The 22,432-nt window shown below is 55.7% G+C and overlaps 3 protein-coding genes across 9 annotated transcripts; all 3 read left to right on the top strand.

Annotated features, from left to right (window-relative positions):
* Window positions 1-147: 147 nt before the first annotated feature.
* Window positions 148-8,797, top strand: RRP9 (ribosomal RNA processing 9, U3 small nucleolar RNA binding protein). The gene is made up of 15 exons (XM_062201000.1): window positions 148-303; window positions 581-663; window positions 4,095-4,207; window positions 4,498-4,565; window positions 4,642-4,683; window positions 4,939-5,065; window positions 5,552-5,676; window positions 5,762-5,854; window positions 6,162-6,262; window positions 6,343-6,477; window positions 6,550-6,612; window positions 7,553-7,698; window positions 7,784-7,863; window positions 8,445-8,518; window positions 8,623-8,797. Exons 1-15 carry the CDS (start codon window positions 217-219, stop codon window positions 8,714-8,716), a joined length of 1,431 nt encoding a protein of 476 aa, XP_062056984.1. The 5' UTR covers window positions 148-216; the 3' UTR covers window positions 8,717-8,797.
* Window positions 8,798-11,006: 2,209 nt separating this feature from the next.
* On the top strand, window positions 11,007-21,527 carry IQCF1 (IQ motif containing F1). Of its 7 annotated transcripts, none has more exons than XM_062200996.1 (5): window positions 11,007-12,800; window positions 12,993-13,156; window positions 13,791-13,883; window positions 14,010-14,066; window positions 14,691-16,880. In XM_062200996.1, exons 2-5 carry the CDS (start codon window positions 13,064-13,066, stop codon window positions 15,135-15,137), a joined length of 690 nt encoding a protein of 229 aa, XP_062056980.1. In that variant the 5' UTR covers window positions 11,007-12,800; window positions 12,993-13,063; the 3' UTR covers window positions 15,138-16,880. The 7 variants fall into 7 exon arrangements, 5 of the variants coding, with proteins under 5 accessions (XP_062056980.1, XP_062056983.1, XP_062056979.1 ...); XM_062200999.1 differs by lacking the exon at window positions 12,993-13,156 and adding an exon at window positions 13,407-13,614 and having other exon boundaries at window positions 12,784-12,800; XR_009866791.1 differs by lacking the exon at window positions 11,007-12,800 and adding an exon at window positions 21,443-21,527 and having other exon boundaries at window positions 12,921-13,156; window positions 14,691-16,791.
* Window positions 21,409-21,891, top strand: LOC133766241 (IQ domain-containing protein F5-like). Its single transcript, XM_062199960.1, has one exon. The coding sequence runs from the start codon at window positions 21,409-21,411 to the stop codon at window positions 21,889-21,891; it is 483 nt and encodes a 160-aa protein (XP_062055944.1).
* The last annotated feature ends 541 nt before the right edge of the window (window positions 21,892-22,432 follow it).

Below are 22,432 nucleotides of genomic sequence, written 5' to 3'. Positions count from 1 at the left end.
GGGAAGCTATAGGCTCTCTAGGAGGCGTGGCCACAGCGATATATCCAATGGGCGCTCAGGGGCGTGACAAAGCGGCCAAAAGGCCCAATGGACCCGTGGGGGGCGTGGCCTTCCGAACGGTGGAAGCCTATGAAGGCCCTGGGTGTTGCGGCGAGGCCGGGGCTTAGCTGCCACGTGAGTTCTCGAGCGGCCGCTGGAACACACACGGCAGGCAGCATGTCGGCAACAGCGGCGTCTCGGAAGCGGGGAAAGTCTGCGCTGGGGAGCGGAGCCGGTGCTGGCCCCGGCAAGCGACGCCGGAAGGTGAGCTGCGGTCCGTCCGGCTACCGGGACAGCGCAGCAGTCGTCCCATCCGGGGGACGCGAACCCGGGTCCCTCCCCAGCCCTTCGCGCAGGACCCTGGCCGGAATCCGCCTCGTCCTTCCCTTCTCGGCCCGAGTCCTGGAAACCGTGACGCTTGACCAGGGACGGGAGGCAATGCCTTCCCCAGTCCCGGGCCGTTAGAGGGACCGGAGGCGCTCTTGGTCAGTGCCGGGGTGTTCGGGGCCGCAGACCAAAGGAAGGGTCCTGTAATTCCCAGGCAGACTCTGCGGGGGACAGGGCCAAGTCCAAGGGTGGAGGCAAGATGAATGAGGAGATCTCCAGCGACTCCGAGAGCGAGAGGTGAGCGGAAGGGGAAACTGAGGCCCGCGGTGTGCGGGGGACTCAGTGAGCCCAGGGAGAGCTGCGCCTCCGATTTCTGACCCTCTGAAGTGCCGTCTTTTTTTGGGAGGTCCCTGTGGAGGGGACCCTAGGGCTCAGGGAGACGCCTCCCCGATGCATGGCGGGGAGTTTAGCGCAGGGCTGGACTGACAGGCCGGGGAGTGCTCGGTGGGTCTTGATTCTGTTTTCTCACAGTTTCTCAGTTTCTCGTCTGTCTTGACCCTTAACAAGCCAGGCACAGGCATCGCTGCTCGGGGTACGGAGCTGAGCAGACAGGTGAAGAGGGGACCGGTGTCTTCCCGCCTCGTGTTCTGGGAGCAGAGGAAGGACTTTTAAGTAGGGCCTGGGAGAGGAGGAGGAGTCTCTTGTTCTGGGCTTGGAGAAAACCCTGGGGGCAGAACGGGAGTGTGGAAAGGGTGGTGGGAGAATCCAGGCAGGGAGGCTCTGGGAAGCCCCCTCCTCCGCAGGTGTTGGGGTGGTTGCTGTGTTGCGGGTACTGGAGACGGCCACACCAGGGGCTCCTGGTGCCTTCCTGCTGAGTGGGATTTAGAAAGTCTGCTTCTGAAATTGAGTACGTGTTCCCAGGAGAGCTTACTGTGCTTTTCTTTCTAAGATTTATTTATTTGTTTGAAAGGAAGAGTTATGGAGAGAAGGAGAGAGAGATCTTCTGTCCACCTGCTGACTCACTCATCAAGTGGCCACAATGACCAGGGTTAGACTAGTCCAAAGCCAGGAGCCTGGAGCTCCATCCAGGTCTGCACGTGGCTGGCAGGGGCCCAAGGACTTGGACCATCTCCCCTGACTTTCCCAGGAACATTGACAGGGATCTAGATGGGAAGTGGAGTAGCTGGGACTCAGTTGGTGCCCATATGGGATGCCAGCACTGCAGGCAGTCGCTTAACCCACTATGCCACAATGCCTGCCCCCCATGCGTCTCTTTTTTTTTGTTGTTGTTAATTAGTCCTCTTATTTTTTAAAGGTTTGTTTATTTATTTGAAAGAGTTATAAGAGGCAGAGGCAGACGTAGAGAGAGAAGTCTTCCATCCGCTGGTTCACTCTTCAAATCCCCACAGGGGCTGGGATTGGGCTGATCCAAAGCCCGGACCCAGGAGTTTCTTCCACATCTCCCAAACAGGTGCAGGGACCCAAGCACTTGGGCCATCTTTTGCTTTCCCAGGCCATAGCAGGGAGCTGTATCGGAAGAGGAGCATCCAGGGCACTCCAGTATTTTTAAATACGGCCCCTCTAGTATTTTTTTTTTTTCTTTTTTCTCTTCTTTCTTTCTTTTTTTTTTTTTTTTTGACAGGCAGAGTGACAGTGAGAAAGAGAGAGACAGAGAGAAAGGTCTTCCTTTTCTGTTGGTTCACCCCCCAAATGGCCGCTACGGCTGGCATGCTGTGCCGATCCAAAGCCAGGAGCCAGGTGCTTCCTCCTGGTCTCCCATGGGGTGCAGGGCCCAAGCACTTGGGCCATCCTCCACTGCTTTCCCGGGCCACAGCAGAGAGCTGGCCTGGAAGAGGGGCAACCAGGACAGAATCCGGCACCCCAACTGGAACTAGAACCCGGGGTGCTGGCGCCGCAGGCGGAGGATTAGCCAAGTGAGCCGAGGCACCGGCCCACTCTGGTATTTTTAAAAGTTGTACTGTGGGGGCTGGTGCTGTGGCATAGTGGGTAAAGCCGCTGTCTGCTGTGCCGGCATCCCAATGTGCCCCAGTTCACATCCTGGCTGCCCCACTTCAGATCCAGCTCTCTGCTGTGGCCTGGGAAAGCAGCAGAAGATGGCCCAAGTCCTTGGGCCCCTGTACCCATGTGGGAGGCTTGGAAGAAGCTCCTGGCTCCTGGCTTGGGATTGGCTCATCCCCAGCGGTTGTGGCCATTTGGAAAGTGAACCAGCAGATGGTAGACCTCTGTCTCTCTTTTGCCTCTGCCTCTGCCTCTCTGTAACTCTTTCAAGTAAAATAAATTAATATATATATATATTTTTTAAGATGTACTGTGGAACGTGTTAATACAGAAGAGTGAGAAAGTGTATTTGTGTTGGAGAGAGAAATGATAAAGCGGTGGAATCCTGCGCATCCACCATTTAGGTCCAGAACTAGAACATTTGTAGAAACGTACAAGCCCCAGCTGTCATTCTGACTTGGCCTAATTTGTTTTCTTCTTTTATAAGAGAGTTTTAAAGGCCCCACTTGGGTGCAATGTGCGTGTGGTGACACCCACCTTTCTCAGTGTGTGGTTCGGAGAGTTCTGACAGCACACACGGTCCTGTCCCTGCTGCCGTCATGAAGATGCAGGTGGATTTCATCACCCCCGGCCCCGCTAACCGCTGTCCAGTTTTGTCTTACCCGGGTGCCCCGTGAATGAAATCTGCAGGGTGTCTTTCCCTTGCTTTCCTTTAGAGTTCTGCCTCCTGTGTGTGAATCCCTAAACAAGAACAGTGCGTTTGGGGCTGCTGGGTAGAAGTCCCGACCTTGGCTATACAGGGGAGACGTCAGAGGCGGGCTGGATACCTGGCACTTCGGTGTCTGGGGCATGGTCTGGCCTTGGCTGCCCTGAGAGTGCGAGGTCCCTTCTGGGGCGGGGGTGAGTGAGGTCATGAGTGACGGGTTCGTGCAGGTCTGTGCACAGAGGACGCGGTCCCCAAGATGTCTTCCAGCTTCCAGAGTCAGGTCAGAGTAGGACCTGTGTGTGAGTGAGGCTTGGGTCCTCCGCCGGCCCAGGGACTGGGGCGTGAGGGGGACAACATGAACTCCAGCAGCGCAAGGGCAAGTCCAGCCAGCTAGGACTCACCTGGACCCTTGTCCTCGGGATGAAAGACGGCGCGTGGCAGTGCGTCGTGGGCCCTGGGATCTGAGCCCGAGGCCGCTGCCTGGTCTGGGAGGTGTCGGCCCCAGGATGGCCTGTGTGTTGTCCCCGTCCCTCCCCCCTCCCCCGCTTCTGTGCCACACCCCCTTGCTTGGGGAGCACATCTCCTGACTCCCAAAAGGAGGACAGAGGATGCCTCGCAGTCTGACAGCATCCTTGTCGGTGGGGCGTTCCCCGGGCCTGGCAATGCGGGGCTGAGCGTGTCTCTCTGCTGCTGTGCGCAACGCTCCCCATCTCGGTCTTGTGGCTGTGCGGACGGCTGGAGCCGTTTTGATGGCTAACCCTTTGTGTGTGGCCTGATTTCTCTGGGAAGCCCGTAGAAGCTTCTCTTCACCCCAGAGAGGAGAGGTTTTCCGCTGCTCTCCTCGGTGCTGGGCCCCGAGAGGGGCCTTCCCGTCTGGTGCCGTCTGGTCAATCGCTTCCTTCAGTCTTCTGCACGTGGCACCACCGGCCCTGTGGGCTGGCAGGGAGGGCATCAAGGTGGCCCGGACGCTGAGCCCCTCAGACCCAGTGCCCTCCCGCCACAGCCTGGCTCCAAGGAGAAGAGAGGAGGAGGAGGAGGAGGAGGAGCTGGAGGAGACTGCCCAGGAGAAGAAGCTGCGCTTGGCCAAACTCTACCTCGAGCAGCTCAGGCAGCAAGGTGAGCCACGTGCTGGCCAGGCGAGGGGCAGGGCTGCCGGGGCTACTGGGGCGGACTGCTCTGCGGGGGATGGCCGGGAGCTCTCACGGGCTTCCTGGAGCAGGCCAGACCTGCATGCGGCTCTGGAGTGACCTGACAAGGAAAGGCAGGAGGAGACCACGCGACCCTGCATCCCCTGTGCTGAGGCAGTGTGAATTTCCCTCGGTGTTTGGGGCCAGCTGTCGGGCAGTGGGGTGGGGATGGGACGAGGGGAGGGAGCCCCGGTTTACTTGGTCTGGTCTGTCTCACAGAGGAGGAGAAGGCCGAGGCGCGCGCATTTGAGGAGGACCAGGTGGCAGGGCGCCTGAAGGAGGACGTGGTGAGTGGGGAGGGCGGTGGGGGGTGTCCGTGGCTGGCCCCGCTCCCTGGGCCTCACCTTTCTTCTCTGTGTGCAGCTTGAGCAGAGGGGCAGGCTGCAGAAGTCAGTGGCAAAGGAGGTGAGTGCACACGGCCCCTGTGCGTAAGGTTGGAGGAAATTGGGGGCCCCACTGGGCTTGGTGGGCACAAGGTCCCCTGAGAACTCAGGCGGCAGTGGGATTTTGCCCTGGACCATCGTGGACAGACAGGGTCAGGGAAGGGTCTGGCCTTTGCAGCCCTGGCTCCTGTTTTCCTTTCGGCCAAGGTTGGCAGGGGGCGGGGGGTGGTGGTGCCTTCGTGCTGCCACCCGCAGTGACCCAGCCCTGCCCGCCCAGGTCCAGGCCCCAGCCCCGGCCGACATTCGGGTTTTGCGGGGCCACCAGCTCTCCATCACCTGCTTGGTCATTACCCCTGACGACTCGGCCATCTTTTCCGCTGCCAAAGACTGCACCATCATTAAGTGTGAGTGCCTGCCTGGGGCGGGGGTGCAGCCCGGGGGCCACCCAGGCGGCCTGGCGTGGGGAGAGGGAGTGGTCCTGGCAAACGGAGCCTGACGGAGGAGCCTCTGGAAGCTGCTCTCACTGTGGAAGCTTCCACCCAGCCTGGGGCTTAGGAGCTGTCAGTGCCCACGGGCCAGTGAGCAGAGGCAGGGCCACGACCGACTGGGAATTGGCAATGCAAGTGAGAAGACTCAGGGGCTCTGTGGAGTCCTGGGATGGAATCCCTGGAGCTCCCTTCTCTGTGGGCTTCCTGGCTGCCCTTTGGGTGGGCCGAGTGTCCCCACTTAAGAAGAGGAGGGGAAATTGCCCAGAGACCGCAGTGGCTGAACCAGCTCCTCTGACCCCTGGCCTAGACTCCCCTAGCCGCTTTCCCATTGCTGGCCCTTGAGGGGGCCATCAGCCAGCCCTGTTCCCCTACCCAGTAGCCTCTCTCCCTCCCCGGTGGCAGGGAGCGTGGAGACCGGACGGAAGCTGCATGTGATTCCTCGTGCCAAGAAGGACACTGAGGGGCAGCCCCCTGGCCACAGCAGCCATGTCCTTTGCATGGCCATCTCCTCCGACGGCAAGTACCTGGTAAGGCCAGGGTGGCCCCTGGGGCAGGCGGGAGGCCTGGGTGCGCCGTGGGACCGCTGTGGCCACGGTCCTCATCCCCCTGCAGGCCTCGGGCGACCGCAGCAAGCTCATTCTCATCTGGGAGGCCCAGAGCTGCCAGCACCTGTACACCTTCACAGGACACCGGGACGCCGTGTCGGTGAGGAGCTGGGCTGGCCTTGGCAGGGTACCTGCTGCTTGGGCCGGCTGATTGCTGGCCCCTGGGGTGGGTATACCCTTCAGGACATCCGTGAGCTATGGGATGGGGAAGGCACTGGGGAGACCCGAGCTGAGCCTGCACAGGGATGGGGCCCCCCAAGAAGTCTGCATGTGCTGCAGGGCAGGCAGGGCCGCATGGACAGCCCCCATGCGGTGCTCCGCGGGGCTTCTTGGCTTCTCCCGGGGTCTGAGCTCCGTCACCCGCTATGCTCCAGGTTCGCTTTTGCTCCCTGTCCCTGCACCCTTAGGGGCTGGCGTTCCGCAGAGGCACCCACCAGCTCTACAGCACGTCGCACGACCGCTCCGTGAAGGTGTGGAACGTGGCGGAGAACTCCTACGTGGAGACGCTGTGAGTGTGCCCGGGCAGGGGCGCGCGTGTCCTGCGGGAGTTCCCGCGTGACCCCGAGCCGTCTCTGCTCTGCCCCGCAGCTTTGGGCACCAGGATGCCGTGGCCGCCCTGGACGCCTTGAGCCGGGAGTGCTGTGTGACGGCGGGGGGCCGGGACGGGACGGTGCGCGTGTGGAAGATCCCTGAGGAGTCCCAGCTTGTCTTCTATGGCCACCAGTAAGGCGCCTGTGGGGCACGTGGGGCCGCGCGGCCGGGCTGGGGCCTGCTCCTCACCGTACCTTCCTGCAGGGGCTCCATCGACTGCATCCATCTCATCAATGAGGAGCACATGGTGTCGGGTGCAGATGACGGGTGAGTGCCACCCCCTGATGACGCCGACCTGGTCGTAGACTCAGCTGTGGAGGAGCTGCTGTAGCCCTTTTTTTTTTTTTTTTTAAATAGGACTTCCTGATTTTTGATTTTGCAAAGATTTCTTTTTTTTATTATTATTTTTTTATTTTTTGACAGGCAGAGTGGACAGTGAGAAAGAGAGAGACAGAGAGAAAGGTCTTCCTTTGCTGTTGGTTCACCCTCTAATGGCCGCCGCGGCCAGCGTGCTGTGGCCAGCGCACTGCGCTGATCCGAAGCCAGGAGCCAGGTGCTCCTCCTGGTCTCCCATGCGGGTGCAGGGCCCAAGCACTTGGGCCATCCTCCACTGCACTCCCGGGCCATAGCAGAGAGCTGGCCTGGAAGAGGGGCAACTGGGACAGAATCCGGCACCCCGACTGGGACTAGAACCTGGTATGCCGGCGCCGCTAGGCGGAGGATTAGCCTGTTGAACCACGGTGCCGGCCGCTGTAGTCCTTTTCTCTCCCTCCCTCCCTTCCTTCCTCTTATTTAATTATTTGAGAGGCAGAGTTACAGGCAGAGAAAGAGAGCTTTTCCATTCACTGGTTCACTCCCTAAGTGGCGGCCGTGGCTGGGGCTGGGCCAGGCTGAAGCCAGGAGCTTCTGGGTCTCCCACAAGAGTGCAGGGGCCTATGGACTTGGGCCATCTCCCACTGCTTTCCCAGGCCATAGCAGAGAGCTGGATCGGAAGAGGAGCAGCTGGGACTTGAACCAGCACCCTTATGGGATGCCAGCACTGCAGGCAGCGGCTTTACCCACTGCACCACAGTGCCGGCCCCAGTAGCTGCTTTTCACAGACAGGGGCACTAAGGCCGAGAACTGGGCCGACCTAGGACACGTCCCCCGGCTGCATGTGTGTCTCTGTCCTGCCCCAGCCCTCACTGCCTGTCCTCCGTGCCCACAGCTCCGTGGCTCTGTGGGGCCTTTCCAAGAAGCGGCCCCTCGTCGTGCAGCGAGATGCCCATGGACTGCGTGGGGAGCCGGGCCTGGAGCAGCCCTTCTGGGTGTCGTCAGTGGCAGCGCTTCTCAACACAGACCTCGTGGCCACAGGTAGGTGCCCCCTGCGTGGCACGGAAGGGAGAGGGCTGGGGAGGAAGCCAGGCTGGGGGCTGCTCACTGTCTCCCTGTCTCCCAGGCTCCCACAGCTCCTGCGTGCGGCTTTGGCAGTGTGGGGAGGGCTTCCGGCAGCTGAGCCACCTCTGTGACATCCCCCTGGTGAGTAGGGCCTGGCGAATGCTCAGCCAGTCTCTGCCACACTCCTGGGGCCTCTGGCGTTCCTGGCCCTTGGAACTCCTCCCCTGCCTCCCCTCTGCTCCCCTCCCTGTCCTGAGCCCTGTCCTGGGGGCTGGGGTCCAAGGCGGGGAGCAGCATGGGCAAAGGCCTGGAGGCCTGGTGCTGTGACCAGTTCTGCATGGCTGGTGCAGGGAGCGTGCCAGGCTGGGGCGTGTGGGCTTGACCTCCCGTACTGGAGTGACGTGGGGGAGGGTAGCAGGACCCATGTCTGTGTGTTGAAGTCGCAGGACCTGGGCAGGGGGTGATGGTAGGGGTGTCTCTGGCAGGAGCGAGGCCACACCCTGGCTATTGGTGTGCACCATCTCCCTAGTCCCCACAATGCCCCTGCCAGGCTGGTGCCCTGCCTCCCCCGTCTCTCAGAGGGGAACCCCAGGCCCTCCAAGTACAGGGCTGGCCCAGGTCAACGGGTGGCAGGAGGCACAGCCTGGTAGGCCAAGCCCTGACCGTGACGCTGGCCTCTGCTGGGGGTCTGCGGTGTGACCACGCACTCCCTCTTTCCTCAGGTGGGTTTTATCAACAGCCTCAGGTTCTCCAGCACGGGGGACTTTCTGGTGGCTGGGGTCGGGCAGGAACACAGGTACGTGATGCCTCTTGAGGGCTGAGGGTACAGGCCAGGGGAGTACTGCTGGGCGGCTGGGTGGGGGCTGGGCTGGGTCTCAGCTCCTCCTCTGGTCCATGCAGGCTTGGCCGATGGTGGCGGATCAAAGAGGCGCGCAACTCGGTGTGCATCATCCCTCTGCGCAGGGCCCCGGCGCCCGAAGCTGCTGGCTCCTGATGGCTCTCCCTCCTTATTTAAGTCCCTCCCAGGCCATGGCCACTCCCCGCCCCCGTTTGTAGTAAATCTTCCTCTTTTGGATCTTGTCTCTCTGTTTGTTTTAAAGATTTATTTGTTTTGAAAGATGGAGTTACAGAGACAGAGAAAGAAAGAGAGGTCTTCCATCTGCTGGTTCACTCTCCAAATGGCCATAATGGCCAGGGCTGGGCCAGGCAGAAGCCAGGAGCCAGGAGCTTCTTCCGGGTCTCCCATGTAGGTGGCAGGGGCCCATACGCTTAGACCATCATCCACTGCTTTCCCGGGTGCATTAGCATGGAGCTGGATTGGAAGTGAAGCAAGCAGGACTTGAACTGGCACCCATAGAGGATGCAGCTGGCATGGGATTCCCACTCTGTTGGGGGCAGTAGGCACAGAGAGAGCAGGGACAAGCTGTGTTCCTACGAGTGGAGGGAAGGGTCTCAGGACCCGAGGGCTGAGTCTCCCTAGAGAGGTGGTCTTGTGCTGTTTGACTTTACAGTATACCTTCAGTGGGCACGTACTTGGTCCTGGCTTTGTGCCAGCACAGCTGAGCTTCTGGGGACACGAAGGAGAAACGTGGCTTCACTCTGCCATCAGGAGTGGGTGAAGCAGGCTAGGGGCAGGTGACTGCAAGGTCAGGTGAGACCACGATGGAGAGCTGGAGAGGGCTGTGCAGCCTTGCAAGGAGCTGGACCTACCAAGTCCCCCTCCAGTCCTGCTGGGAGGGCAGCTGGCCTGGGGCCTGTGTGTGGTGGGCGTGGGGCTGCCGCAGAAGAGCTGCCCCGGGGCAGGGGCCGATGGGGAAGGGGTGCTTAGCATGGCTCATTCCTAGGAGGCCTGCAGGTTGTGGGGCTGGGAGCGCGTGTGGAGGGCTTATCCCATTGTGACCCTCCTGACCCCTTCTTTCCTTCTTCCGCCTCCCCAAAGAGGTTGGCTGAGAACCTCCAGGGTGGGGGTAGCATGGGGAAAGGGGGCGGAAGATGAGGGGGTGGGGAAGGCAAAGAGACCCAGAGTGCTGGCACCTCTGCAGCTGGCGGCCACCGCAGTGGTCCTGAGGGCACTTGTGTCTTACTGCCTTACCCCAGCCTCCCCAGGCTCACCCAGGGCTCCTCGCCCTGCACACCTCACAGCTTCCCCTCTGGGGCAGGTGTTCAGCCCAGTGGTTATGGTACCATTTAGGACACACACATCCCATAGAGTTCTGGGTTCAAGTCCTGGTTTGGCTCCTGATTCCAGCTTCCTGCTAATGTGGACCCTGGGAGACAGTGGTGATGGCTGAAGTACCTGAGTCCCTGCACCTCCCACGGGAGACCTGGACTGTGTTCCCAGCTCTCAGCTTTGGACAGGTCCAACCCATGTCATTGCATGCATTTGGGAAGTGAACCAACTGGTGGGAGCTTGGTCTGTGGTGTCTGTCTCTGAATAAATAATTAAAAATTTAAAAACAAAGCAAAACACCCCTCCGCTCTTTGCCTCAGTCCCTGTGGTAGTTCCTCCCTGCCCACTGGCTGGTCCAGGAGACACTGAAGACCCCAGCCCCTCTCTGCCACTTTTTTCAAGTGTTCTTTCTGAATTAATTGATATGATTATTTGTTTTTTTTTTCCTTTAACCCATTTATATGATGGATTATGTTGATTTTTAAAATATTGAACCATCCTTGCATTCTAGGTTAACCCCCATTGGTCATGGTATATTATTTTAAAAAAATATTTATTGATTTAATTGAAAGGCATAGAAGTGGCAGCTTGGGACTGGTGTAGCACAGCAGGTTAAGCTGCTGCCTGCCATTCCAGCATCCCATTTGGGTGCCAGTTCAAGTCCCAGCTGCTCTACTTCCAATCAAGCTCCCTGCTAATGCACCTGGGAAAGCAGCAGAGGATGGCCCAAGTGCTTGGGCCCCTGTACCCATATGGGAGACCCTGATGGAGTTCCAGGGGAGTGAACCAGTGGATGGAAGATTCTCTCTCTCAATCTGCCTTTCATATAAATAGAATAAATCTTTAAAAAGAAAAAGAAAAAAGAAGTGGTGGGTTAACCCTGCCGTGCCATAACACCAGCTCCTGGTGTTTCTTTACTAGAATTTTTTTTTTTTTTTGACAGGCAGAGTGGACAGTGAGAGAGAGAGAGAGACAGAGAGAAAGGTCTTCCTTTGCCGTTGGTTCACCCTCTAATGGCCGCCGCGGTAGCGCGCTGCAGCCGGCGCACCGCGCTGTTCCGATGGCAGGAGCCAGGTGCTTATCCTGGTCTCCCATGGGGTGCAGAGCCCAAACACTTGGGCCATCCTCCACTGCACTCCCGGGCCACAGCAGAGAGCTGGCCTGGAAGAGGGGCAACCGGGACAGGATCGGTGCCCCGACCGGGACTAGAACCCGGTGTGCCGGCGCCGCAAGGCGGAGGATTAGCCTGTTGAGCCACGGCTAGAATTTTTCTAACACCAAAGTCAATTCCTTTAATAGACATGGCACTATTCAGCTGTTCTGCTTCTTCCTCAGTGAGTTTTGGTACTTTGTACTTTCAGTGACTTTATCCATCTCATCTACCATTTATTCTGTCCTGCTTGCTGTAGTCTCAAGTTGCTCATATATCTCATTTCCTGAGGTTGAAACTCAAGTTGTCGATTTTAGATCTTTTCTAACACATGCATTTAATTCTATAAAACTTCCTCTAATCGCTGCTTCCCCTGCATCTCACAGACTTTGACAAGCTCTGTGTTGTTTTCCAGCTTCTCCTGGGACTTCTTTGACTCAGTTATTTGGAATTGTGCTGTTTAGTTCACAAGTGGAGGAGATTTTCCGGCCATCCCCCGGTCGCTGGTGTCTGGTTTAATTCCTCCGCGGTCTGAAGCACACCGCATCCCATGTGTGTCCCTCAGGCTTGTTAGGTTTGCTTGCGGCCGAGCGTGGGCTTTCTCAGCAGCGGTGCTGACGGGAGCCTGAAGGACTGTGGTCTCTGTCTCGGAGGCGGTCGGCGCTGAGGGTGGGTCGGGTTCAGCTGCGGGGCGTTCAGCTCAGTGCAGCCTTAGCGATGCTCTGCCGGTGCGATCTGTCAGTCGCTGACAGGAGTCTTTGTGCCTGTCAGCGATGCCGGATTCTGAATTGCTTGCCGTTGTCAGCTTTTGGCCTCCTGCGTTTTGATGCACGGGGATTTGGTGAATGTAGATTTAGAATTGTTACGTGTTCTTGGAAAGTTGGCCCCTTTACCACTCTGTAATGCCCTCTTCATTCCTGATCGTGTGCCTTGTCCTGGAGTTGAAGTGGCCTGATTGCAATACAGCTACCCCATCACTCTTTTGATTACGGTGAGCCTGGCAGACCTTTCTCCAAATCTTTACCCTTTCTCTTCTTCTTCTTCTTTTTTTTGACAGGCAGAGTGGATAGAGAGAGAGAGACAGAGAGAAAGGTCTTCCTTTTTGCCGCTGGTTCACCCTCCAATGGCCGCTGTGGCCGGCACATCGCGCTGATCCGAAGCCAGGAGCCAGGTGCTTCTCCTGGTCTCCCATGGGGTGCAGGGCCCAAGCACTTGGGCCATCCTCCACTGCCTTCCCGGGCCATAGCAGAGAGCTGGCCTGGAAGAGGGGCAACCGGGATAGAATCTGGCGCCCCGACCGGGACTAGAACCCGGTGTGCCGGCGCCGCAAGGCGGAGGATTAGCCTGTTAAGCCACAGCGCCAGCCCATCTTTCTCTTCTTAGTTAAGATTTTGATTTAACGTATTTGAAAGGCAGAGACAGACAGGGAGAGAAGAGAGAAAAGAGAAGGAGGTTGGGGGAGAGAGCGTGAGCTATTGTTCACTTCCTCTGGTTCACGCCTCAAATGCCTGGAGTAGCTTGGGCTGGAGCAGGTCAAAGCTGGGAACTGGGAACTCGATCCAGGTCTCATGTAGGTGGCCGGGACCCGGGTACTTCAGCATTATCCCTGCCTCCCAGGGAGAGCATCAGCACTGAGCAGGGCAGGGGTTCTTGAGATCGCTTGTCTGCTACCTGCCCATTGAACTAGTTCTTTCCTCCACCCTCAGGCCTTGTCTTTACTATTCTGTTTCCATACCAGTGGCAGGAACTAAGGCTTCAGTAAGTATTTTGTTTTTAAAAGATGTAATTTATTTGAAAGGCAGAGTTACAGAGAGGCAGAGGTGGGGGGGGGGGAGGGAGAGGGAGAGAAAGAAAGAGAGAGAGAGAGAGAGAGAGAGGTCTTCCATTGCTGGTTCACTCCCCAAATGGCTGCAACAGCTGGAGCCAGGCTGATCTGCATCTCCCATACAGGTGCAGGGACCCTAGGACTTGGGGCCATCTTTTACTGCTTTCCCAGGGCATAGCAGAGAGCTGGATTGGAAATGGAGCAGCCAGGACTCCAACCAGTACCCATATGGGATGCTAGCACTGCAGGTGGTGGCTTTACCTGCTATGCCACAGCACCAGCCCCTTCAGTAAGTTTGTCGGCATAAATAGGACTATAATAATCAGGTTTTTTTCTCCACTTATAAATACATTTTGGTTATCCATCATCATCAGTCATATAGATCAAATTCATTATTACACTCTATGCAGTATTCTGCTGTATAGATGGGTCTATAGCGCATTAAATCAACCCCCAGTGGATGGGTATTGAAGCTTTTTCTGTTGACTGTTATTCCCGATGGCTGACATCTGTTCCTGGCCCCTTGGCTGTGGCGCCAGGGCTTCCCCATTCCTGACGGTGAACAGCAGGGAGCACTTCAGTCCTGCCTTTGAGGGGCTCACTGTTGGCAGCCATCCTGGTGCCTGAGTCATAGCTGCCCTTGTGACATCACGGGTCCCCCTCCTCCACTCTTGTCATGCCGTGGCCGGAGAAACACAGGCCTGAGGGGATCTGAACCATCTACACCCAATCCCTGCGTGACCAATGGTGAGTACCAGAGCCAGGCACACCAGGCTTGTTAGGGATGGCCCCACAGGTCTCAGGATGGAAGGAGCCCCTGACAGGGGACGTCCTGGTGCCGGGGGCCATGTGGCCTTCCGAGTGGAGAGGGGACAGGGCCGCAGCGGCCCCACCGCTGCCTTTCCCCTCACTGACGCTTGCAGGCGGAGACTCAGTCTACACCAGCGGATGAGCCTCAGCAGAGCGCGGAGCCCAGCGGTGTGTCCTCGGCACCACCTGCCTCAAACAAGGAGAAGGTAGGAGGAGCCCTGGCCGGGCGGCCTGAGCCTTGTCGCCTGGTGCTCGGGGGTCCTGTCTCGCGTGGTCCTCAGCTAAGAACAGGATGAACTCATTACTGTCCTCCTCCTCCGTTTTCCCTTCAGACTAAACCTCTGGCTGAAACAGACAAAGTGGAAAATGCTGACAGTAAAGTCAAAGAAGTATGACCCCCCCCCCCCCATACCTCCGCCGCACAGATCACACCTGGGGCGGGCGTGAGGGCTGCGTGCGGGGGAGCGGAGTGAAAGACGAGGGAGGCTGGGTTTAGAATTGTGTGTGTGTGAGCGTGCACCTGTGTTTGCTTAGGAACTAAGGTTGAAAGGAGAGTGAAGAAGGGGAAGATGGGAGAGGTCCACTTTGTGGGGTGGGGGACACTTTGAATACAGTGAGGTGGCAGAGGCGGGGAGCAGGTTGTGGGTGTGAGCTGTGGTCAGGGGCGAGAGGGCAGCCGAGAAAAGGTGCCCCCTCTGCAGCAGGTGGGGGCTTTGAAGGGAGGGCCCTGGCAGAACGTGGTAACCCCTTGACCCACAGACCGCACTGTTGCTTCAATTGGCAAAGCTGATCACTGGGGAAGGCGAGTAACTAGGGCAGGTGCAGCCCCATATTACAGATGGGGACACTGAGACTCCAAGAGCCAGGGGATGTGTTAACCAGAGGGTGTGGCTGGCTCCAGCCAGTGCTCCTGCATTTCAGGGGGAGGGTCCATTGTCATTAACGATGGTATCAGGGTCTTTCCCGGCACATCCTGCAGCTCTCTGTGAATGTCCCCTCTTTTCTCTTGCAAGGTGCCAAAGAAAGAGAAGAAGATCTTTGATGAAAAGACGGCAGTTCTGGCGATCCAGGCCTGGTGGCGGGGCACCCTGGTACGGCGGGTGCTGCTGCATGCGGCCCTCCGGGCCTGGGTCATCCAGTGCTGGTGGCGCCTGATCCTGAACAGGGCCCTGGAGAAGAGGCGGCGAGTGGCGCTGGAGAACTTCACCCGGGAGGAGTGGGCGGCCGTGAGGCTTCAGTCCTGGGCCCGCATGTGGCGCATCCGCCGGCGCTACTGTCAGGTGCTCAACGCCGTCCGTATCATCCAGGCCTACTGGAGGTGCCACACCTGCGCTTCCCGGGGCATCATCAAGGGCCAGTACAGAGTCACGGCCAACCAGCTGCATCTCGAGCTGGAGATCTTGCTGGGCTCGGGGCCTTGCATCGTGACAGAGTGTATTCCCCTCCCAATAAAGCAGTGACGTGGTCCTCTCCATGCTGTCTCTGTGTGACAAGCTCCAGGCCGAAGATGGCAGACGCCTGGCTTCCCGTATGCGGCGTTGTCTGTGCCCCGTGTAGAGAAGGGCCCTGAGCTCCTTGCCCAGGCTGACAGGGGCTGTGCTTGATCAGCACTGAAGTTCTATTGATGTATTTGAAAAGGAAGGGAGGAGGCAGAGAGAGAGATGCCGGTCTTCTGTCTGCTAGATCACTCCCCAGATGCCCAGAACAGCTCCGTGGGGTGGTCTTTGAGCTGTTTTGCAGTGCCTGTGTGTACCCGCCGCATCAAAGCGAGAAGAGAAAAGCAGACTTCGGACGTCACACTCGGAAGACTGGCAGAGCGTGTGCTCCTTACACAGCGACACTGCGGCTGCGCTGAATGCGGCTGGGTGATGAACCCCACCAGACTCGCCAGTCTGCACTGTTCCTCACTCACAGGACAGCAGTGGGCATGGAGGTAGAAATTCAAAGTGCTGCACTCGTCACAGCAGAATCTGTTTATAAAAACTAAAACATGAAAGCGGGACTGCAAACAAGATTCCAAGCTGCTCATTTGTTAGCCAAGCAGGGGCAGCTGCTCGCTGCTAATTAAATCATGTTTGATGGCAGCAGCCGGGGAGCTGGGGCCAGAGACAATGAACTTAACACTGTTAGCCCGTCAAGGAAGGGAGCTGCTGGAAGCGTGGAAGACACGGGGAGCAGGGTCAGCAGTCAGTTAAAAATAGGGCAAATGACTTCAAGTGGTTTTCCTTGGCTCTTGATGAGCTGACAGGTGCCAATACAGCTCAGCTGTTGTTTGTTGAAGGCATAAATGCCAAGTTTGAAGTGGACTGGGGAACATTGCGTAGGAAACAAATACATTGGGAACATTTGTTGAAGACACTGAGAAAAAGCTAGTTTAGTATAACCTGAGATGGAATCTGCTGAGATGTGATAAAACTGCTGGTAGCAAAAATATGGGTGGAGCAGAAGGCTGGCTTCACTGGACATCCTCACCAAGCACAGGAAAATGTCAGACACTTACGGGCTGGGGGTTCCTCATTGTGTTAGCCCTTTTAAGCTGTCCCAGGAGACAAGACCAATTGGGATCCTGAGGAAGCTAGCATTTCATTATTTATTTTCATTGTTTTTGAAAGGAAAGGAGGGAGAGAGAGAAGGCTGATTCTGAGATCTTTCATTTGCTGGTTCACTCCCCAGATGCCTTCCACAGGGCTGGACCAGGCTAAAACCAGGAGCCAGGAACTCCATCTGGAGCTTCCACACTGGTGGAACCACCCAGGTGCTTGAACCATCATCTGATGCCTCCCAGGGTGCACACTCAGCGGGAACCTGGATGGCCACCAGAGGTGGGACTTGAACCCAGGCACACTGCTGGGGGATGTGGGCGTGAGCCAGTGCACCGATGTGGTAAAGATTAGATGGATAACTCTAAGTTCATGAGCTGGAAGCCACATCTTCGTTTTGTGTTGTCAAGTTCATCTACCTGTCAATCAGGAGACCCCTCCCCAGGAAGTACCGCCTCTTGCCTGGGACGTGGGGGTGGTGCCACATAGACACTTCCTTTTTTCTGAGCATGTGAAAAGTTAGGAAGAAGGGCAGCGCTCTCTGCTTCATGAGGATCAGGACGAGCAGAGCAAGGTATGATAATTCTCTTTTTTAGGCCCCATTCTCCCTTAATGAAGCCCTAATGTAGGCCTGTGTATTTTTCTTACATTGTAAATAAAGTTTAACACACTGCATGTCGTGTTTGGGCCTGTATTTAGAACTCTTAAGTAAAAGGCAAGAACCTGGAAAATGAATTTAGGCCCAAAACCCAGCCCATAATAGTACCACAGCACCCACCCCAGATGCTATTTTTAAATGGTGAAAACTTACTATCAGAAGCAAGTAGGTGTGAGCTGCAGGAAAAGAGAGCTACAGTGGACCCTTTTTTTTAAAAATTTTTTTTTTTTTTTATTTGATAGGTAGAGTTATAGACAGAGAGAGAGAAAGGTCTTTTTTCTGTTGGTTCACTCCCCAAATGGCCACTACGGCTGGCGCTGCGCCGATCCCAAGCCAGGGGCCAGGTGCTTCCTCCTGGTCTCCCATGCAGGTGCAGGGCCCAACGACTTGGGCCATCCTCCACTGCCTTCCCGGGCCACAGCAGAGAGCTGGCCTGGAAGAGGGGAAACTGGGACAGAATCCGGGGTGCTGGTGCCGCAGGCGGAGGATTAGCCCAGTGAGCCGTGGTGCCGGCGTTTTTTTTTTTTTTTTTTTTTTTTTAAAGAATATTGGCTGCAGTGGGTCACTGCTGTCTTTCATTGGGAGTTGCCTTTGGCCAAGGAAGGGAATTTGATTGAGGTTTGTCCTCTTCTAAGTGCAACCAGGGGCTGGCTTTTGGTTGGTGTTATGGTTGAATTATGCCCTCCAGGGAGACATGTTGAAGTTCTAGTCCCCACTACCTCACAATGTGACCTGAATTGGAAATAGGGGTTTTCATTATTTTCAGTTAAAAAAGATAATAACTCAGCTATACAAAAGAATGAAATTCTACCATTGAAAGCAAAATGGATGCAACTGCAAGACGTCAAGTTGAGTAAAATCAGCTGGCCACAGAAAGACAAATTCCCTTATATGTGGGAGCTAAAATTTATAACAGAAACTAAAGAAGAAATGTCTTTTTGCATTTTACATGTTAACTTATTTGGTGAAGTATTATGCCTTTTTTACTCTAATGTAAATTTAAAATGTTATCTCTCAACTAAAAAAAAAAAAAACAGAAAGAGTGGGAGAAAAACGGAGAGGGAGAGGAGGAGAAGGGAATATCATTATGTTCTTAGAATTGTATATCTACAGGGGCCGGCTTGTGGCACAGTAGGTTAAGTCTTTGCCTGCTGTGCCAGCATCCCATATGGGTGCTGGTTTGAGTTGTGGCTGCTCCACTTCCAATCCAGCTCCCTGCTAATGGCCTGGGTAAAGGAAGCAGTGGAAGATGGCCCAAATGCTTGGGACCCCTGCATCCATATGGGAGACCTGGAAGAAGTTCCTGACTCCTAGCTTTGGATCAGTCCAGCTGCAGCTGTTGAAGCCATGTGGGGAGTGAACCAGTGGATGGAAGACCTCTCTGTAACGCTGCCTTTCAAATAAAAATAAATAAATCTTTTAAAAATGTATATCTACAAAGCACGCTGAATTTGTTAAAAACTAAAAATTTAAAGATTTATTTATTCGAACGACTTAGATGGCGAGACAGAGATCTTCCATCTGCTGGTTCACTCCCCAGATGGCTGCAGTGGGCAGTGTTGGGCCAGGCTGATGCCAGGAACCAGAAGCTTCATCTGGCTCTCTCACATGGGTGGCAGGGGCCTACACACTTGGGGCATTCTGTCCTGCTTTCCCAGGCACATTAGCAGGTAGTTAGATCACGAATGGAGCAGCCAGGAGTCAAACTGGTGCCCAAATGGGATGCTGGCATTCCAGGCAGTGGCTTATCCCACTAAGCCACAACACCTGCTCACCAGGTGATGTCTTACCTGCTACGCCAAATGCTCGCTGCAGAAATAGTTTGCAGGTGTCATCGTTAGGGTGGGACCATGATAAGCAGGAAGTAGCTATAGAAGATATGATGAGTCTACCTCCTTCAGCATTCCCTTAAGATTAAGGGTCAGGGCTGGCGCTACGGCTCACTAGGCTAATCCTCTGCCTAGCGGCGCCGGCACACCGGGTTCTAGTCCTGGTTGGGGTGCCGGATTCTATCCCAGTTGCCCCTCTTCCAGGCCAGCTCTCTGCTATGGCCCAGGAGTGCAGTGGAAAGGATGGCCCAAGTGCTTGGGCCCTGCACCCGCATGGGAGACCAGGAGAAGCACCTGGCTCCTGGCTTCGGATCAGCGAGATGCACCGGCCGCAGCGGCCATTGGAGGGTGAACCAACGGCAAAAAGGAAGACCTTTCTCTCTGTCTCTCTCACTATCCACTCTGCCTGTCAAAAAAGAAAAAAGAAAAGACAGGGTCAGAAATCTCTTGAAGGGGGGATGATGTGGGAAAGCTTAGATAAGTTTAAGTTCGTGAGCTGGAGGCCCCACCTGGTTGGCTTTGTGTTACGTTCATCTGCTTGTCAATCAATGGACCCCTCCCCAGGAAGTACCTCCTCCTATCTGGGACGTGGGAGTGGTACCATGAAAACACACAGAAAGCTAGGAAGAACAGAGCGCTCTCTCCACTTGGGATGAGCAGAGCAAGGTATGAGAATTCCTTCTTTGGTCCGCTCTTTCTTAATGACGCCCTAATGAGCCTGTGTATTTTCCTCACTTTGTGAATAAAGTTTATCACTCTGCATGCCATAATGTGGGGCACACGGATTAAAACACAGCGAGACCCTTGAAGTCAAGTTAGGAGTCTGTATTAGCCAGCTGGCGACTGCGCTCTCACAGAGCAAGGCTGGAGAAGACAGCCCGGGTTGGGGTGGGGGGCGGAGGGAGGGGGTTAAGGCAGAAACTACATTTTGGTGGCCTTGACCGTTATCAAGCAAGCAAGCAGACGTACAGAAGCCAGAAATATGCCCGTACCAGCAGACTGGTATCTATAACTTGTTTCTCTCAAAGGAACAGTCCCTGCTCTGAAAACCAAGATAACCTATAATCACTTGGGCAGGCTATGTCCCATGGGAAAACCTTAAACTTAGACACCCTGTCACAATGTTGGGGCCTGTAGAAACTGGAAAATTAACGTGGGCTAATTCCCAGCCCATAACATAACCAGAAGTCGGGCCACTGCGGCAGGAAAGAGAGGACGGGAGGCGTAGGCTTCTTTAGAAGGGGCTCAGCTGTTGGAACACATTCTGGTGGCCGCATCATAGGTGCTGTTATGACGTCATCACCTCTCCCCTGCTCCACTCTTCCCGCTGGAGCTGTGGCTGGAGGAGGGCAGACCTCAGGGTGATGGAACCATCTAGCCCCTAGCCATGGGTAATTCAATAGAGTGGAGATTTTTGGGGATTTGGCCACCTGTTCTCAAGCCAGGGGAAGTCAGTGTTTTGTAAGACAGATCCACCCAAGCTTTGAGAGGGCAGGTGGCTATGGGAAAACCCCCTGGGGAATCCCTCTCCGTGTCTGAAGTCCCAGGAGAGGCCGAGAAGCCAAGTCAGTGGCTGACAAGCCGGTGGCTGACGTGGCACCTTGCGCTGGGGGGAGCGCCCTTGCTTTCCTCCCAGTCTCCCATGACCCTGCCCAAACCCAATTAAAAGACAGCAAATGGTTTTAAATCATCATTCGAGACAATGTTGAAGTCACTGCTTTGTTAGAACAGAGCTTGAAGGAACATAGGGGAGAAGAGGAAAGCCCCCTGCAACCCAACCCCCACAAGCCTCTTCCTGGCTCTGTGGATAGGGGGGCCCAGGCTGCGATCCTGTGGGCCAGTGGGCTGATGCGAAGGTCAAGTACCGTGTCATCCATAGACAGACACTTAAGCGAGCAAGGGGGTACCTATCATCATTACACCAGGATATAGGCATCAACCTGGTTGTCCCAGGCAAACTGGAGCCCATGGGCCCAGCACACAGAACCGGAAGGTACTGGATTGATCCTGCCTTGGCTTTCTTGTCTCCTTTCCTTCTTAGGCAGAGACACTCGGGTCTAGCTGAGATCCAGAGTGTTGACTGTGGCAAGGAGGGAGGCACAGGAGTGTGAACCCCAATCATACAGGGCTGGGAGCGGCAGGTGTGGGTTGTGTGGAGTGCAGGAGCCAAGCTGTGGGAAGTAGGGTCTACAATGTGTGTGCGTGTGTGTGTGTGTGCGTGTGTATGCTGATGCTCATGTGAACTGAACTTGAAGCTCTTGACTGAGTGTGCTGGACGAGTCTCTTACTGCTTTGGTGAGGCAGAGGTGAGGGACACAGTGGTTGTGGCTTTGAGCTCAGGAGAGGTGAGAGGGCAAGGAGGGCAAAGGTGCCACTTTTCCGGTTGATGGGAGGGGTCTCCACGGAAGTGCTCAGGGCCAGGTGAAGCCTGTAGCTCTTGGACCTCTAGTTATGGTATTATTGCTCTAGACTAGCCAACCAGGTCCGTGGAATCCCGGGTCAAGTAGCTAAGGAAGCTACCCCCATTCTGTAGATGTGGACGGAGACTCCGAGGTCCAGGTTGTGTGTCCGTGCCCCTTAGCCAGAGAGTGGCAGAGGCAGGACAGCGGTCTGGTCTCCTGGGTCCAGTGCTCTTGCATTTTAGATGGAAAAGCATCTTAGATAGGAATCAGGGCCCCTTCCCCGTATACCCTGGCTTCCGCACATGGCATCAGTGCTCTCTCGTTTTCTTTTGCAAGGTCCAAAAAGGAACACCAACACCAACACGGCAAATGCGTCAGCGGCAGTGGTCATCCAGGCCTGGTGGCGCGGCACCCTGGTGCGCCGCACGCTGCTGCACGCCGCCCTCAGAGCTTGGGTCATTCAGTGCTGGTGGAGGCACAAGTTGGCAAAGCTGATGGAGTTGAGGCGGCGGACAACACTGGAGTTCTTTGCCCGGCAAGAATTGGCGGTTGTCCGGGTGCAGTCCTGGGTCCGCATGTGGTGCATACGCCAGCGGTACTGCCGGTTGCTCAATGCCGTTCGTATCATCCAGGTCTATTGGCGCTGGCACAATTGTCATACCCGTGGCTTTATTCAGGGTGACTATGAACTCAAAGAAGACCGACTGAATATTCAGCTTGAAATCTCTCTGGGCTCACAAGCTTGTAAGGTACAACAGTGCATACCCCTTCCAATAAAAGAATGACGAGGTCTGCTATCAGCATCTCCAGCGTTCTTTGTTGGACATCGAGCTCCAGGAGGGCATCGTCCGAGTGCATAATGGTGAATGTGAGGCATTGGGCAAGTCTGCAGAGCTGATGCTGGATGGGTAGGGCCCGTGATTGATTAGTCATGTCTGTCAAGGTTAAGCGATTTGGGCTTGCAGGGTTGCCAGGGAACCAACTCCATGGAGGCTGCATAAATGGTGCTGCCTGTCATCACAGGATGCGGGAGACCTGTGTCATCACCTCTTTTTCTTTTTTTTTTTGGCAAATTTTAAAGTTTTAAAAATGATAAAATATACAAGAAATGTACCATTTTATTTTTTTAAAGATTTATTTATTTGTTTGAAAGGCAGAGTTACAGAGAGGCCAAGGCAGACAGAGGTCTTCCATTGGCTGATTCACGCCCCTAATGGATGGAGCTGGGCTGATCCGAAGCCAGGAGATTCTTCTTGGTCTCCCATGCAGATACAGGGACCCAAGCACCTGCCATCTTCTACTTTCCCAGGCTATAAGCAGGGAGCT

Source organism: Lepus europaeus, chromosome 9 (genome assembly GCF_033115175.1).
Source record: "Lepus europaeus isolate LE1 chromosome 9, mLepTim1.pri, whole genome shotgun sequence".
NCBI lineage: Eukaryota > Metazoa > Chordata > Mammalia > Lagomorpha > Leporidae > Lepus > Lepus europaeus.
Note: the sequence above shows the minus strand (reverse complement) of the source record. Positions and strands in the feature narration are given on the sequence as shown.